At 34.7% G+C, this 19,366-nt stretch overlaps 1 protein-coding gene across 4 annotated transcripts in view; it reads right to left on the bottom strand.

The window, feature by feature from the left end:
• LOC140171140 (synaptotagmin-15-like) overlaps window positions 1-19,366 on the bottom strand; it is a 189,056-nt gene that overhangs the window by 45,524 nt on the left and 124,166 nt on the right. For all 4 annotated transcript variants that reach the window (XM_072194324.1, XM_072194321.1, XM_072194322.1 and 1 more), the window contains 2 exons: window positions 14,860-15,055; window positions 2,997-3,352 (listed from right to left, as the gene is read on the bottom strand). In XM_072194324.1, coding sequence (XP_072050425.1) covers window positions 2,997-3,352; window positions 14,860-15,055 — 552 coding nt within the window. The remainder of the gene's footprint in view (window positions 1-2,996; window positions 3,353-14,859; window positions 15,056-19,366) is intronic.

Raw genomic sequence — 19,366 nt, 5'->3', positions numbered from 1 at the left:
GGGTCAAAGTTTACACAGGGGTCAAAACTCAAAATTGTTCCTATTTGGTTAAAACCTATTCCAAAATATTCCTCAGGTCACAATGATTCAGAAAATATATAATTTGACCTACCTACCTACAAGGTCTTGTTATCTTGTAACTATAAACATTTATTAAATGTTCCGTGATACACATGTAATATCATTTGGGCTGATATCTTGGTAAAGCCTCTATTATTGGTGTTGCCGGTTCATTAGCATATTGCTAATATATCACTAAGTATGGATACTAGAAATCCCTAACCTTGCAACACCTACTACTAATCAGTCAAGAGAAATGGTCGGTGTTTGACCCATGTTGAGACCAAATTTTCAACCAGACTGATTGGTCGTAGGTAGGTCAAACTATATATTTTCTGCATCCTTGTAACCTGAGGAATATTTGGAAAAGGTGTTAACAAAATTGGAGCAATTTTGAGTTTTGACCCCTGTATAACCTTTGACCTCACTTTCTTTTATTGCTCAAGAGTGCCCACCGTACACCTGTAATGTTTGACCTCTCAACATGTTAGGCATCAAATTTAAAGGGCAGGTCTATTGAAAAAACAAGTTTATCTCTATTCGAAGAGAATAATTATTACATTACAAGTTGACACTCGTTGCAATTTTTTATGCGTATTTCTCCTGAAAAACAGAAATTGTGTGGGTAAAGTTCGGGCTCGTACGTTTTCTTCCCCCGTTTGAAATTAATTTTCAATGCAGCGGCTGATGACGTAAGTAAATGAAGCGGACACTGTATCATGCTCTCATTTACTTGTGTGATCACTTTGAAAAGTTTGACATTAGCAACAATGAGCTGTACTATTATTTACCATAACAATGCTGCATAACAATATGCAGACTATTGTTCTCATTTGGGAAACAAAGCGTCACACAATATTGTTACAATGCGTTTGCTTTGTAATATTTCATCCAACTGAAACTATAATAACTATAGCATTGCAATATCGCACAGGGACATCAGATACATGAGTTTGTGGACTTAACACGGTTTATATGCTAGTCTCAGATTGATCACGCTGAAATTCTAAGCTCAAATAATTTTTTTTAATTTTTAGCCCAAATATTTCTCTATATATGAATTGTTATATAAAAAAAAAAAAAGAAGCGGCTGATTTTATCCATATGTTTAAAACCATTAAATTTGTAATACTTAATTCAGATTTTTTTTCTGTGAACAACAACAGTAAACGTTCTGTGCATTGAGAGGAAGGGCAACCAAACACTTTTTTGGCCCAACGTTTTATACTTCTGAGGTACAAATACCGATGGCATTGAAAATTACCACGTATGTTAACGGTGTGCTATGATAATAATAGTAAACATAGCGAGCAAATCAAGCTAAAGCCGCGGAAAGTGAGATGTTTTCTACAATCCTATTATCTGCCCAATTGCCTCATGCATGACCTGAGTTATGGACTACCCTCCAGCTACCTCGTATTCCGGATATCCTACCAGTTTTTGATGACATATATCGGCAATTACACCCCTCAGCATTGATATCAATCCATCCCGACGATCACAGTAAAGGTCCCTGAAGGGCGGGCATAATCATTAGATTTTTTTTCCCAACTCAAGTAGGAGGAATTACCCAATATACGGTTGTTGAAGTGCTCTGCGTCGTTACGGGCATTATTTGGAGAAAGTGTTAAAAGCCAAATTAGGGTTAATTAATGACTATAATCTTAGGGGTGGAATTGGAATTGGTAATTGACTGCTGAAGTCAGTTGCCTGCAAGCCCAGTTATGGAATTAAAGGTAGACCTGGTGTTTTTTGGACGATTCCTGATTAAAACTTAAAAAAATCCAGTTTAAAAAAATATTTGTTGCATTATTGAAGGATGGCTTTAATTACAGCGGCCATATCAGAGGGGCTCTTAGATATTGGATGGCAGTTATTCGCTACTTGCACGGTTCCGCCATTATGCACTATGTGCGGGAGAGCCTCGAACTGGCAGCATACATGAAAGGAAGAATTATGTAACCTTACACAGAACGTTATGACTAGTTCAATTCCCATTCATGTATGCTGCCAGTTCGAGGCTCTCCCGCACATAGTGCATATTATATCACTCATACATAAATTCTAGACAGTTCATTGGTTGATTACCATTTATCATTTTTACTATCACCCTCTCCGTGTGATAGTCTTTACCATCATGTGCTCTGCCGTACTGCGCCTGCGCGCAGGCCGTGCGCTGACTCTTGGACTCGCCGATTTAGTTATGGGGTGGACCCCAAAATGTGAAGTATATCACGGCAAAACATGGTGTTATGTTGATGAAAAATGTATTTCCTACCTTAAATAGTATTTTAGTAATAGAATTTATGCATGAGTGATATAAAACAAATATTAACTGTCTTAAATTCGTGTAATGGTCGAAATATAATCACTCGGTGAAATATGTATTGTTCCATTCCACTCGCCGTTCCGGCTCGTGGAATGGAACAATCCATCTTTCACCTCGTGATTATATTTCGACCATCACACTCATAGACAGTTAATATTTGTATAATGGCGGAACCGTGCAAGTAGCGAATAGGGGTCTCTTGCCCTCATAAGTGAAGTGTTCAAAAGTTAAGAGCTCGCGAAAGTAACACAAAATAGGGTATGGAATGAAAAATGACAAGCAGTCGTATTTTGACATGGAAATCAATCGGAACGCTATTATAGCATAACAAACGATGTGCAAATTCATCAGAGTGTGAAATTGGTTATTTGCTCATGAAAATCATTATAATCCTTTCCTGGCCCATTTGTATATAAAAGATATGTCATGGTTTGGTCTGACTGAAAAAGGTTAAATTTGATAAGTGGCATGTACAGCACATGGTGTTTTCTGGGATGGGTGTGAAAATCTTCTTTGCAATTTAGGGATCTATTTATGAGTGTAACAACATTATTGAGGTTAGGAACTGTATGCAGATAGATGATAATATTTTTACTTGAAAACATACCTGCGGGTGAATCGGTAATAGACGTCCTGCGTCCATTAATAGGGGAACCGCCACCCCCACCTTCATGCCCATCCGTCGAATCGCTACATTGACTTCCACCACCGAGGCTATCACGGCGACCCCCCGAATCATCACACGTTGACTGACGTCTATCTTTATCAAAAGCTATCGGGGATCGGTCACTAAATGAAGGTCGTCTTTGTTCAGTAACGGATGAACGTCTATCGGCAGCAGCGGCTTTCCAATCAAGTTCTGGATTTTCTCGGCAAGGGGAACTTGTTGGTGGGTATGTGAATCCACCTATTCTCTCTCTTGAGGCAGGGACTGGAGGCAGTGTGAAGGGGACCGCTTTTAAGCTGAAACGAAACAAAAAACACACGAATGAAATCATAACATTCAATGTTCATGTTAATCATAATAAATCAGTACAATCATGAAGTAGGAGGCATATATCAATCGTGAAAGAAGAATAGAAACAAAATTGTCCTGGATTCAACAATAGGGTATACTATTTCATTTCCCCGTGGTTGAGTAATCATTGCCATACATATGTACACACGATAAATATCGACTATTGCTATTGGAAATTATTATGCCCTCTTGGTGTAGACAAGATTGGTCTACATTTAATATAACCCTTTATGCGCTTCTCCAAACTAAAGTGGGAAACAATTTGCCAACGAAATCATTGTTATTTGATTTTATTCCGATTTATTAAATTTCGCGGCCACTCGAATCCTGGCAAGTCACCGTTGAGAACAATGAGGGCGTTATTTATTTTGAGTTTGTTTCCACATGTTTACTACCTTTTCACGATTATTGAAGTAAAACATATAAATAAAAATAATAACAGAGGAAAACAATAACAGATGAAAAGCAAACCGTGACTCGTTTTTAAAAATAGATAGCGCCCTCAGTTTTCACATGGATACAAAATGATAAATAAATGAATAAATCTATAAATTGAAGAAAAAAAGTATTGTAATTTGTTTTTCGAAAGTATTGATAGCTATCATCACTCTCCCCACAACACGGAAGGTGATAATTAAATGCTGTTTTGGTTTTGAAAATAATAAATGATACATCCAAACTGCGGTTGACAGTTCATAATACGTTTACAGGAGTAACACTGTATCTCTTTGGTTAAGGTTAGTAACTATTTTCAACTGTTACGATTTGGTCGTTCACAGTATCTTACAAATGTTAGTAAGCTTTGGCAAAAATTGCATTGATCATTTCATAGCGAGCGTGCAGAAGGAATCAAATATCACAGATATACTTTTGAAGGTCCTGTGGTTATACCCGAAACGTCGTTATATGTATATATATATATATATTAATAAAATACATAAAACAACGTAATTATGTTATAACAGCATGATTTATTACTCGGAGTTTCACGCCTAAAACGGCGATCATCAGATAAATAGCTGAACACTGAACTGTAACTCAAAAACAAAACAAATAAATGTATGCATGTTTAAAAACGAATGACAATAAAAATAAAAAAAGCATGCAATGAAGTGCGTAATTATTTCTTTTTCATACACGCGCGCACGCAATTTTGAAATGCGAAAAACAAATGTACGCATGTTTAGCGAAAAACGCAAATTTTGGAGTTACAGTTCAGTGTTCAGCTATTTATCTGATGATCGCCGTTTTAGGCGTGAAACTCTGAGTAATAAATCATGCTGTTATAACATAATTACGTTGTTTTATGTATTTTATTACACGCTCTACTATCTAATAGTATCGAGCACTATCTTCAGCTGTTTTGATTAACTATATATTATATATATATATATTATATATACTTAAGAATACTGATAAAAATACGACGTTTTGGGTTTTATACATATATATTATTTTATTAATGATATTGCAAACACGATCCTGTCAGAAAGACACGAGTGATAAACACTTTAAAGCCGGACATTTAGTCCTTCTTGTCAAAGAAGAAAAGCGCATCGACATTTGTCAAGTTTAGCATATATAAATTAATGATTGATGCCTTTATATCAGTTCCGCAACGGGATGATTGACTTGGCATATAGATTGAATTCCACTTGAAAACTTGCCTTAGTTGAAACAGATTGTTATCATCATGGGATCACCAAAATAAAATAATATAGAAAAATTGACTTGATGAGAAGGAATTTTAAAGGTACTACCAGTTATTCGCTAAATCATAACATCTTAATAAATAAAATCATCACAATCAGATTTGTTGCAATGTTGTAAGGAGATTGGGTGTTTTAACACACACTGCAAGTGATACAACTGAAAACGACCTAATAAAGGGTAAATTGTCACATTTTGGTCAATGCTGGGGATCGTGACCGTAAGGACACATGTAGCTATATTATGCATGGAGCTTCACATTGTCATTTTTCCTGAAGTGGAAGCGATGGAGTATTCTAAAGCCACGATTTCTCCGTGATACGGAAGAACGGAAAAATTCACGGAATTCGGGGTTTGCTCACGTAAATTTGAAAATGCCACAAAATAGTAAAAAACTGTAAAATGTCTAACTTTTGTGTTGATTTGCAAAATAAAACAAAGAAAAGTGATTATTTAGCAGTAATCAACCATTAAACAATCCATTCTATAGCATTAATTCTAGGCCTACGATGAAAGATTCTGGCCATACTACAGTAAGAGTACACTTTTAAAACATGTTTGTTTTAACTTTTCAGTGCTTTATAGTGGAAAACGAAAATCTAACGATAAATGAATATACACTGTCCCAGCTTGACTGTTTTGATCCAGCATGTGATTTGATAGGCATCTACCCAGTGCAAAATAATCGTAACACGTTTATGTAATAATAACACATACTACCATGCACAATCTATGTTTAATTAACTTCTTTTTGCCAACATATTCTCCATGTTGAAATTCATCATATTTCCTCTTCTATAATTAAAGTTTTAACACCTCATTGCATTTGTTGATTTGGATTTAGTTCTGATCCCTTCCCACCGACAAGTAGTGGTATTTTTGATTAATTCACAACCACTTTAAATCCTCTCGTCTATTGATATCCGGTCGGGAAGTTGAAACGCCCTCAACGTCAGGTAATTATCATCGCTTTGCATCGCGGCTATGATTTATTATCATGTTTACGGTACAAAACCGAATTCCTCGATTTGTTGCACTAAAATGTTACAGCGAAGAACTAACACTACTGAGAATAGTAGTACTCACTTAAATACATTCCGTGTATTAAATATTACCCATTTATTCATCAAAGTTTCGAAAGTTAAATTTGTAGAGGGTATAAGTTATTAGATTTGGTGGCCAGCACATGATGTTTCGTGCTTATAGAGGGTTAAAGTTCTTGGTTGACTCAATTTCTAGGCTGGCTCATGAAATGAAGTAATACTGATAAGAATAAGGCAATGCCTTATGGGATCTGAGTAGCGTTGCTTTTAATCACGACGTGTACCTATTGGGTAGTGTTCACAGTTAATGTGACCTTCGCAGAGGCAACTTTCAACCTATCATGACGATTCTAAAAATACATGTATAGTCAGTACATAAACGGTTCCAAAAAAAGAATTTTTGGTTCAATTCAAAAACGGCTTGATTAATTCTCTTGTTTTACAGTTTGGAGCATAGGCTGATTAGTTTTGTTGTTATCTTGAGAAATACAGCCATTGTAACCAAAAAAAGTTGTACTTTTTATGCATGACTTTTGATTTCAGACCTTTTTCACTTGAAGAAAATTAATCAAAAAGGAATGTTTCTATATATTTTTTGTTTTTTATTAAAATAACTTAAGTTTAGATGTTCATGAATTAATTTTTACACATTTCAAACATGTTTTATGGTTCAATGAGTAATCATATACCCATTTATGAAATTTTATTCGTCAACAAAAGTTGCACTTTTCTAAATTGGCTTTTTGTATGAATGAAAATGCGTAAATTTACCAATTTTTCATTCTAATTAAATTTATTAGGAAGGAACAACTGTAATTTCAATTATAAATCTTGTGTTCATTGATTAATTTAACCAATGGACCAACAGATTCCTGGTTAGATCTTTTATGCTGGATCCCTATACACATGTTTCATTGGTCATTCCTTGAATGGATCAAAAACATTTATATGAGTGGCCGTTATCAAGACTCAACTTGTTACAAGCGGACAAGTGAGGGACAACACCACCTTAAAGGACTTTGCAGCAAATCCTGCAGCATGCGGAGAACCAGCTTATTCACTGATCCATAGAAACTGTTTTTGAATGTGTGACACCTATATCAGGAAAAGCTTAAATTTAATTAAATTAAATTACGCTTCTTTTTGATTAAATTACTCACTTAAAGGGAAAAAATTGTCAAACAAAAATTGAAGCATCAAAAGCCCATGTAGAAAAATGCAACTTTTTTGACCGAAAATTTTCCAATGAAGATGATAAAAAGTAGCAACAAAAACCCGTTCACTTGATGCATAACTAATCAGTCTATGTTCCAAACTTTAAAACAAGAGAATTGATAAATCCGTTTTTTGATTATACTAAAATGTCTTGGGGGGGGGGGGGTTCCTTTTTTGGAACCGTTTAGTATGACAGTGTTCTTTTCATTGGTTTTGGTTTATCGTGTGACGTTGTGACGTTGTGACGTTCATATAACAACCCACCTAGCGAGAACATATCCAAATAATCACGAAAAAGGATTTAAGAAAATATGAACATAATACTGTTGAAGGAATTATATTGGATATTATATGATTTCGTGCATCAAAAAATATCTTTTTCATGTCGGCTTCAATTTTAGTCTACATTTGTCACATTTTTGATCATTTTATATAGTGCTTAGAAAGGTAGTCTGTCTATACGTCTAAGACATGTATTGCTCTACCATCATAAAACATAAAATTTTTCCTCTTCAAAGTGGAGTGAATATTGTAGTTTTATCCCTACTTAGTACTTGATAAAGACAAATATTGAGCTGCGTTTTATTGGATTCAGTTGTGTTTTATTTATTTATAAATCGTATAGGTTATTTTTGGAATATTGTAGATGACTTTGGTATTTCGCTTTTCTTTTCGGTTAATGACACCGGTGTTGTAACAATGCGAGAAGCATATTTTACAAGCCAGGAATGAAGATAATATTCTAACATTATTTATCTGTTACCTTAGCTACACTTGCATTTACAAAAGTTGAAAGAAATAAAGATATTTTTGGGACATTCGATAATAATATTTTATTAAATTCGTATTAATGTTGATATTATTACACAAATTAAGAATATTGAATCTGAAAGAAGTTCTCGTACATATTTGATGGCTCTTAAAGCTAGTCTCTTATACAGGCTACATATGTATGATAGTCATGAAGCTAGTCACCTACACATGTTACTAACCTCGCGTGTGTATTCGCTCTTATTAAAACTTCATCCCACATAAATTAAAACAACCTCCCACAACATTTTGGCTGTCAAAAACCTTCCAATGCTAATACGCTAGTTCAGTATATCCAAATAATTGTGAATTCAAATTTTTAAAATTTCGTCTTTGGGATATGTGTTATTTGGAGAAATATGTTCCTCGATTTTGTGTGTGTGTGTGGGGGGTGAATGTATATTCTCTTCACCTTTTGTTTTAAGGTAAGACTAGTATTCCAATTCTAGAAGCAGTCAATAGTCAAAAGTCAATATTTTGAGATAAGAATGTCGCCCCCGTTCAATGCACCATGCTATGGGAGGCAAAGTACGACGTCCTTTTATAGATTTTATAGAACCATTGTGTTACGAGTTCAACTAACCATGTTCCGATGTGTTTTGTAGAAGCTTGATTCTATCACAAAATACAGGGATTTTATAGAACCATTATGTTACGAGTTCAACTAACCATGTTCCGATGTGTCTTGTAGAAGCTTGATTCTATCACAGAATACAGGGATTTTATAGAACCATTGTGTTACGAGTTCAACTAACCATGTTCCGATGTGTTTTGTAGAAGCTTGATTCTATCACAGAATACAGGGATTTTATAGAACCATTGTGTTACGAGTTCAACTAACCATGTTCCGATGTGTCTTGTAGAAGCTTGATTCTATCACAGAATACAGGGATTTTATAGAACCATTGTGTTACGAGTTCAACTAACCATGTTCCGATGTGTTTTGTAGAAGCTTGATTCTATCACAGAATACAGGGATTTTATAGAACCATTGTGTTACGAGTTCAACTAACCATGTTCCGATGTGTCTTGTAGAAGCTTGATTCTATCACAGAATACAGGGATTTTATAGAACCATTGTGTTACGAGTTCAACTAACCATGTTCCGATGTGTTTTGTAGAAGCTTGATTCTATCACAGAATACAGGGATTTTATAGAACCATTGTGTTACGAGTTCAACTAACCATGTTCCGATGTGTCTTGTAGAAGCTTGATTCTATCACAGAATACAGGGATTTTATAGAACCATTGTGTTACGAGTTCAACTAACCATGTTCCGAGGTGTCTTGTAGAATCTTGATTCTATCACAGAATACAGGGATTTTATAGAACCATTGTGTTACGAGGTCAACTAACCATGTTCCGATGTGTCTTGTAGAAGCTTGATTATATCACAGAATACAGGGATTTTATAGAACCATTGTGTTACGAGTTCAACTAACCATGTTCCGATGTGTCTTGTAGAAGCTTGATTCTATCACAGAATACATTGCCGTCAATCAGAATTTTTTTTAAAAAGGCTTGACTCCCGGCTTGACTACTTTGATACCATGCTGAAGAGCTGAAGGCCCAAAGTAGGCCTATCTCAAAGCTTGCAACGATTTTACAATCCACTACGAAATGCAGATTTTCTCGCTGTCAAATAATGAAATATTGTCATTAATTTAAAGTGTCAATAATACAACTCTACTAACAAATGCTTTTAAAACAGTTTTTATGGATATTTTTTTATTTATTTTTGTAAAAAATAAACAATTGCAGGAAAAATTTAGTTGGCCAAATTCTGTGAGACAAATGTGCACCGCAAAACAAACACTCGACAGCTTTTAAATACTATTTTTGACCTGACCACGATGTCTTATTATATATCAAGCTATCAAGGTTATGGTCTGTATACCTTTTCCCAAATATTTTATATCTAAAAATTTTAAAAGTTTAATTGTCTTTGTATCACTACATGTATAATTATTAAAAAAACCAATCCCAGATAAATTCAACTGAGAAACATCTTGCTGCATTTGAATGTTAAAATGATGAAATCTGATCTTCTATCACATCGCAATGTATGCTGGGAAGAAATTGAACCAGCATCTAGTATCTTACAGCTTCGTTCTCATGGCGCGTTAATTTTTGGTATCCTTTACTGAAAATTGTAGTTTTCATCGTATCTCTTTCACATTTCAATAAACACGTTTTTATAACTTAACTTTAGTTGCTAACTTTAACCATCTTAGTTGAGGTACGTTTTTTAACGCATCAAGTTCCAAAATTCACAAATAAACGAGCAGCCGGTTCAAAACGGGTTAAACATTTAAGATCTTGCTCAAAAAAGTAGGACAGCTAACTAAATCATTAAACATGTCGAGAGAAGACTAATTCGATTTTCCTTATTTTCTATACCTATTTCAAAGTTGATTAGATAGCGAACTCTAACCATGAAAACTTATATAAGATCTGTTCAAGAGGAGGCCCAGATCAGAGAGAGGGAGAGAGAAAGAGGAAGAGTATATGGGTCGTGTAATATCGAGTTCAACAGCTTCACAAATATCGGAGCAGATGAACATGACTCGTTGTCACTGTAGCATAGAAGCAGGGTGTGATAGACGTCACTTACATAGAGATCAAATTATGTGTTACTTTAAAACAGCAATGCTATTGAGAATGCGCAGAAACTCAGTGTTTGTTTTCTTGATTACTATAATGTGTTAGTTGGGACAAGCAGTTTAAAAAATATCTGCCTTCTAATTTACAGCATCTGTCTCGTTATTTAGCCAATTATATTGTGAGTGCTGGTACAACCCTCTAGATTTCTGTATTAAATATAATATCAACCCATTGTAAAGCTATGAGCCTCTTCTGTCCAGTGATACCGAACTAAGTTGAACATGCATACCAAAATATCGGCGATATGACGTCATAACCTGAGAGCGTCCTTTCAGAATTGAGATATTCTAACGTTCTAGGTACTATATTTTCGATAAATATGAAAGAAAATGTCTGTTTAGGGCAGACCTCAAAAATGTCAGTACCCCCTCTCCTTTTTGACATAGAAAAGCATATAAACTCAATTTTCCCAGGAAAATTTGCGATCATTTTTTTCAGCCCCCCGAGGAGGATCAAAACTTTTCAGGCCCCACTTTTTGCACCAGCCCCCCTAACAAGTGTTCGTGAACGGTCTCTTAATATCCCTTACATAATATCATCGAGCGAAAAGAACAAAAATCACCTATTGGTGAACTTTGATTTTCTGTCTTACCCAGGTAAGGTGGTTGGTTATCATTTTATCACTAAAATAAAATGAGTGCAAAGAATGAATCTACGATTAGCTTAAAGTCATGGGTGTTAACATTATTTATAATGCCGTATGAAAAACATCAGAGGAATGCATATACTGCATTTGGAGGCAACTTAATATTTAAACAAATATTGCTATTCATTTTTCGGAGCACTGTTTGTGATCAATTACCAATTTTGTGTAATAATATGAATACGTCACCTATTATCCCCAGTGCAAGATAATTCAAAAGTTGTGAACTTGTGACCAAATAGTTATTCACGATTTGGCAGTGCAAATCACTTCGCTACTGTATGGTATACTATGCATGACGTCAATTTCGCCAACGTTAGTAGTTTTTGTTACATAATTAAGTTCTTCAATTCGAATAATTGAGATCTCAACGTGAATAGTTTTAGCACACGATAATTATAATCGATCTAATATAAAACAATTTCTCCGATGCGAAATAATTTAATTCCTTCAAAACAATGAATGAATTTCTGTTTTTATTTTAATAATGTAATTACAAGCTCATCAGGCTGGGAAAAGTTAATTCATCATGATGGAGAAATTAATTCTTAATTCACATTTGTGGAATTATTTCACCGTGTGCCAAAACTATTCACGTTAGAGAAATTAATCGTTCGATTTGAAGAAATTATTTAATCGTGATTCCAAAAAGTGTTTACGTTCGAGAAATTAGCAGCCAGAGTACACGGTAATACTTCATATTATTGCATAATGGTATCCACCTAAGACAATGGATGTACTGAGATTAGGGTCTAATCTCATCTTCCCGTATGTATGTATCCAATTGAATGTTAATATTAATTATGATTGGTCTAATACGGCCAAAATTGGAGAGCTTTATCCAAATACAAGAGAAGTAAAAAATCTTGTCATTTATGTGGCTGCATATTTATTGGCCGTTACAAATTGTGATATTTTTGTACAGCAAATGTCAGTGTTTATTTGCTGGCACGTGGCGTAAATAACTATTGGTCCACTGTGATTTTCTGTCTTACCCGGGTAAGGTGATTGGTTATCATTTATCACTAAAATCAAATGAGTGCAAAGAATGAATCTACGATTAGCTTAAAGTCATCTGGGTATTAATAATTAATAATGCCGCTATTTATTTTTCAGAGCACTGTTTGTGATCAATAATAATAATAATAATAATAATAATAATAATAATAATAATAATAATAATAATAATGATAATGATAATAATACTACTACTGATAATTTTTGATTTTATTCTAATAATGTTATTACAAATTCATCATGTTGGGAAAAATTAATTCATCGTGATAGAGAAATTAATTCTTAATTCACATTTGAGAAATTATTTCACCGCGTGCCAAAACTATTCACATTAGAGAAATTAATCATTCGAAATACTTTCGAGAAATTAGCAGACAGAGTACACGGTACTACTACATATCATTGCATAATAGTACCCTCTTAAGACAATGGAAGTACTGGGATTAATATCATCTTCCCGTGTGTACATATCCAATAGACCTACATGTGCCATATCCTTTACTGTGGGAGCCAAATTATGATTGGTCTAATACAGTCAAAACATATTCATTTGTAAGGGCTCTTTAGCAAAGTCATAGTTCATTGAATTTACAACCGTATGACAAAACAGGCGAAAATAGTAACTTTTTGCACACGATTTGCAATTTAAAGAGAATTGGCCATTGCTCATTCTAATGACGCTAGTTTTTGGACAATATAAGTGTGCTCTTTCATTTAATGACAAAGGTCGTTTTCAACAAATTTACAAAAACATTGAATTGCGTTATCTGTTGACCTAGTGAAAACCCAAATACTGCTGTACAGCAAAGGTCAAAGGTATTTTGCAGCCATTTGGCTATTCTATTCCATCCACCCCTATGGCACACACTACTTTAATCTTTCATACAGGGATTGCGGATTTGAAATGGAGTAATTCATTTAGGTAACCACGTTTAAAAGTCACACTCCCTTTATGGGAGATTAAGGTCATGTCTTCCATAGGGGGTGTATGGATTTCAATTGGTGTATAGCCAAGTGCACGAGCACAAAATCATGTATACATCTTCTTGCCGCTGAGCCATCGCATTAATCATTGAGATAGTAAACACACAACGTAACTTTTCAATTTTCTCGGAAGGTAACCAAAGCAACCATCACAGACTCTTGGGTGATATTTGATATTTCAAAATCCATTTGAAATAGGTATCAGTGACTACAAACTCCGTGGTACGGCCATATGCGACTATAAATGCATGAAACAAGTAGTAAATACCAATATTGACATTCCACGCTCAGTCGTCCTGCCAGAGTGACAAATTATGCAATTCAGCCAAATGTCAGTGTTTATTTGCTGGCACGTGGCTCCAATTTCACTCGGCAGAAAATTTGGACGCGCTGAAAAAATCACCTCATATTCTAAACACATTCAGAGAATAATTTGAGCATTCTTTGATAAAATTCTATACAATATCGGTTTCGAATTCTAATTTCATATTTTTTTACAATTGTGCAAGATTTTAAGAATTTTTAATATGCAGACGATAGAAGCGCGGGTAAGGCTATTTATGAACAGGTTAAGGGGTTAATCAGACACCGGATACTTGGAATTTATCGTAGATTGTAACACTGTCTGTTACGATAAAGAATTGTTCAATTGCTACCCTTAAGGTACTGAGCAGGAAATGCGATACATTCTCAATATCAAATTACAGATAATTTATGATTGGTTGTTTTTTAAGTACCTAGGCGCCATCTGACATCATAAATTGGTCGTGCCTAGTTTTTGTTGATGCACAGATCTGTGGTTGATGTCATGCGTAAAAAATCCGATCTTTTTATACTGATGGTCAGTGATAGGGAAAATGTCATCTTATAGTCCGCGTAGAATACATAATACGCATCAGATGTCTGTTGTGGCAGGTATGTCAGGTAAGGTGATGGTATTTTGAGCCGGATGAGCATCGATCCATGGTATATCACTTTCACTTTTCGATTCAATATTTAACATGATCCATTGTTGAAGTGACTTGTGTCATTCTAGAACGATTTATTCAATTACACGGGCACCAAGATATGGGAAAGTCTGTCTTTTATTTTGTCATAATCATAATTATCACTATCAGCATCGTCGTAGTCATCATCATCATCATCATCATCATCATCATCATCATCATCATCATCATCATCATCATCATCATCATCATCATCATCATCATCGTCATCATCGTCAATATCATTATAGTTAAGCAACAGCAGGAAAGATTGTGAGATACAATTTTGTTGCTGGGTCTGGAAAAACAACATTGATTACAAATGTTCACTTATCTCTTATGTTACAGGTAAATTGCATTAAACGTAATTATTGCTTACCTTAATGATGGTGTAGCTAGACTTTTACCATCAATTTGTACTGCGGGCGCAGGACCTTTGAGCCCATTTCCACCGAGCCTTTCGTATTTCGACCGACCTCCGCATTTTCGTCTGTACACTCTATATAAAATGAATACTAGTCCAGCTAGGACCGCAGCTGCACAAAGCGATCCGACTATAATTCCCGCTATCGGCACTGTATAATTAAAACAAAATAGAGAAAGAAAATGGTTCAGTAGTAGTTAAAAACAAGTCCAACATACCTTTAATACAAAAGAATTAACAGTTTCTTCCAATAAAAATGTTTGTGTTATCAAAAATATTGTCTGACTCAAAAAGTTAAAGGATCAAACCCCTATGGCTATATATTAGCATTTTTCGAAAACAGCAGAACTACCGAGTGTTTAAGTCCCATGACAGTGTACAACGCTTTCGTCAGAACCATGAGAACAGATAAGAAAGAATGAAAATCAACATTGTCAGTTGCTGCCCCATTTATATTTTTAATAGTGTAGCTCGTTCATTACAACACGTTGTTGTTTACATTTTATATTTAAAAACGATATCATTGTTATTAATAGCATTAAAATGCAGTAGCTAATTAAATAGTATGAATTAATTTCACTTTCATAGTTATAGACAATGATAAGGTCCCAGTATTATTCGTAAAGATCAAGCACCTTTTATTTTAATATGACCTTAGTATTTTACCATCTTGACATATAATCAAATTTGTAATTTCTGATTAAATTTTACCAGAACGTTTTTACATAATGTGTTTGAAGAAATCGGCATTATTTTCATCATAATTAACTTTGTTTTCAAATCGGTGTTGTTCCATACATTATGCCTGCATCACTGCCTTACCAATTTGATCAAAGTTATGTATTATAAATGTGATAAGTAAAAAATACCGACACCCATAAGGCGATTTGCTTTCTTTACCGAATATCCATACATTCGATCATTGGACTTTATTATGACACCTGTAGGTAGTGTGATAAACATAGTAATGATTTATGTATCTCCCATTCGTGTTGACTGTCAGTAAAAAAGAAAAAAATAGACAGGGTATAATACAAGGTTGATCAAAATGATTGGTACACATCGGATTCTTGACAAGAACTGTCATCGTTGCCTTGCCTGTAGTTGTAAAGCATTCATACACTTTTTGAATTATTAAAATTGACTGCTTCGTTCTTAATATATAAGACCTTTGCAATTGCATTTCATTTTGAATTGTACCCACGGATTCCATACAGCAGTCATTGAGCTGTACCTGAAGTATCAAGCACTGGGTATTCCATGTAGAAGTGAAAATGTATATCGCACTGCACTAGTAAGTTCACGTGGTACCTCTGCATTGAACCATGTTCTTTTGAGTTGTTTATGACTCAAGACCAAAGACACCTTTTACCCAAATTCACTTCAGAATGCACAACGAAACACACAGGTGGAATAAGTTAACAATATAAACCAAATACACCATGTGTAACATAACAATGTTATTTAGCTAGCAGCCTTCTTCTTGTTGTTGATCTCAAAGTTCTGATGTATATCCTGATTCACTTGTTCCTCGAAGATCACTGTTCACCGAAGTCCATTGAAGACTTTGCGCATAAAATCCTCCAAAAATGGTGCTCTTTTCACCACTCACACAATTTCTAAAGTAAAACAGGCCTGCATTGCATTGTCCAACTGTTTCCACTTACATTGGCAGATGTGTTGTTTCATAAACCAGACTTCAACAAGTCGATAGAAGAATATAAATTCCTTTCTTGGAAGAAGAACGCACTTTGACGTATTCTAGATCTTCTCCGATATTATTGGATAGTACATGTATTACATTGACTACATAAGATATGTCTGGTTCGCAATCACCTTTCTTTGAAGGCACATGGACTGTAAGCACATTGACTAGCCCAAACACAACACTACAAGTCTTAAATAACTTTGAAGAATTGTGTTTACATTTGCTTTGCCAACATCAGAAAAACCCCGTTATATTAATAGCCAATTACTACTTTCACAATATATGACGTAGTCTGGGAATTCCTAAGAATATTAATTAACCTTTCATATTACATCACTTCCTGGGGGGAATTCCAATATGATGTCATATCCATTTCACTTTTTCAGGGATTTTCCTAATGATGCAATTCAATGAACATTCTGGAGAAGGGAATCCCATCAACCCAAAATTAGATATGATTCAATTTGTTTTGATCAACTTGATGCACAGGGTTTCCCATCTCTCATGGAGTAACTCTAAATTGTAAGCAAAGATAAATAATCAAATTGAATTACTTAGGGCACATCAGAATGTCAAATAACAGGGATAAAGACCTGAATCGTAATTCCATTGAATATTCATAACATGCTGATCACTTGCACCTGTAAGATTAGTATCCTTGAAAAGAGCGGCATATTCAATCTATGATTGCAGACACAGGTGACGAGTGCAATCTGCTTGTAGTGCAGGGCGATATATTCAAAACTGGTAGCTAATCCTCTTACATTATCACTTCTACGGCGAATTCGGTATTAGGTATGAATGGTTCAATGCACATGACTCGTGGATAATAGGTATACAAGACAAGATGTCTTAAAGGGGGTGACCCAGTTGGTTATAGATATGGATTTTGTTCAAATTTATTACGTTCAAAGTCAAATATCGTCCCCTTTATGCCTCCATGTAAAAACCAAAACAAAGGACACTTTTAGCGTATGGTAATTAGCACAATAAGCTAATCAGCATTGTTACACTCGCGTTTCATTGTGATCCGATTATAAATAAGCTCCGAAACCAGCGGCTGATTAAACTTCACTTTACAGTTTCTTCTGAGAAGAACTAGTCAATCAATATATAATTAACGTACATCAGGTTACAGAAAGCGTGTACGTATGAAGAATAACGTCAACATTTAACCTCAAAGCAGTAAGGTTTAACTGACTATTATTTATATAAAGCTTACAAATACTTATTCTTATGGTCAGATTTCGTCGAAGTAAAATTTGCTGCACCCACTGCCACCCACAGTGAAAATAAGCTTAGGAAAACTTCGATAACGTGGTAACCCTAAATCACAATATTATCGGGAATACATCGATTTGGAGCATCTCATTTGAGATAAATAATAGCTATCATACCAAAATCTCATCAACAATGACATAAGTCTGGGGATGAGGCTGTTGATCAGTTAAGGACCTTTAACACCAGGACTCGCAATTATAAAAAACTAAATACATCACTCGAAAAAGTGTGGGAGAAAAGTGGGTTGAATCCTCAGCACTCAAAAGTCCCCAATACCAAGTACATATAATTGACCCATTAGTTGCACCACAAGTACAAGAAATGGCTAAATTGTTTTAAAGATATTTATTAATGGACATTGCTTTTAAAATGTCGCCCACCTTTGTGCCGTTTTACATTACAATTATCGAACTACTCCATAGGCAAACAAAGTTAAGACATCAAAAGTAGATTGAGAACCCACAAGAAACAAAAAGCATCAATAATAAAATGCTTTACGTTATGGATTTGTTTTTAAAAGAAAAACAAGAAAAGTCCAATGTTTAACACAATCTGAGAACATCTAATTTTATAATATTTCCGACAATAATGAACTTAACCGTGAATCACGATCATTTGTGCACCTGAACAGTTGATATATAAACCGCGCATTTGATTTATTTTGATGTCATCATTCCACAAGGAAGAAGATGTATTTGACGAAGGCGAAACACGAGAAGAAAATTAAAGCAATTGTGATTCGAACAAGATAAAAGGAATTATACATTTATGTATGTGAGAGATTGGGTGAGGTTGGTTTTTACTCTTCTGTTGAACCATTCGTTAAGTGTATACATTTATTTATATCTATAATGTATGTTTGTTATTATATTCATCCTTTTATTGATTCGTTTCAGGCTTTTTTAAATATTTCTGACTTCAACTAGGTTACTATAAAATGAAATGTCATTTAATCATGAAATATTATTGCATATAATTTTTTTCTAAAATTTATCAAATATTGTGCTCCTTTCATGACTTGATCCCAACCCCGAGTATAATATTTTCGGCATTTTAGCAAGATGCCAACTTTCAATAACATGTGGTATTTTCAAAACACCTGATTGGTGTGGCTTATGTGGGATGTTTGACCAGATTTTGCCTGAAATGACTAACTCAAACAACAGTTTTAGTATAATTAGTTGTTACTTATAGGAATAACTATTATAATATTTGGTCCCACTTTAGAGGATTGTAGACCAATTGTACTCTGTTGCCCGGGACTTACGAAGGCATTAGAATTTCTATGGTAAATGACATAACTAGTTTGTTATTTAAATAGCTGGGCGGGCCCCAACAATCACGTGAACTCACTGATTCTTACTGTTATGCAAAGGAACGGGCATTCGACAGTACAGGTTGAGTGAACATGAAAAGTCAGCTTCGTAGTAACCAAAATGATGTGACAGGAAAAGCCTTGGCTATCGCACGACT

The sequence above is a fragment of the Amphiura filiformis genome, chromosome 15 (genome assembly GCF_039555335.1).
Source record: "Amphiura filiformis chromosome 15, Afil_fr2py, whole genome shotgun sequence".
Taxonomy (NCBI): domain Eukaryota; kingdom Metazoa; phylum Echinodermata; class Ophiuroidea; order Amphilepidida; family Amphiuridae; genus Amphiura; species Amphiura filiformis.
The sequence above is the reverse complement of the archived record's forward strand: the minus strand, read 5'-3'. Positions and strand labels throughout refer to the sequence as shown.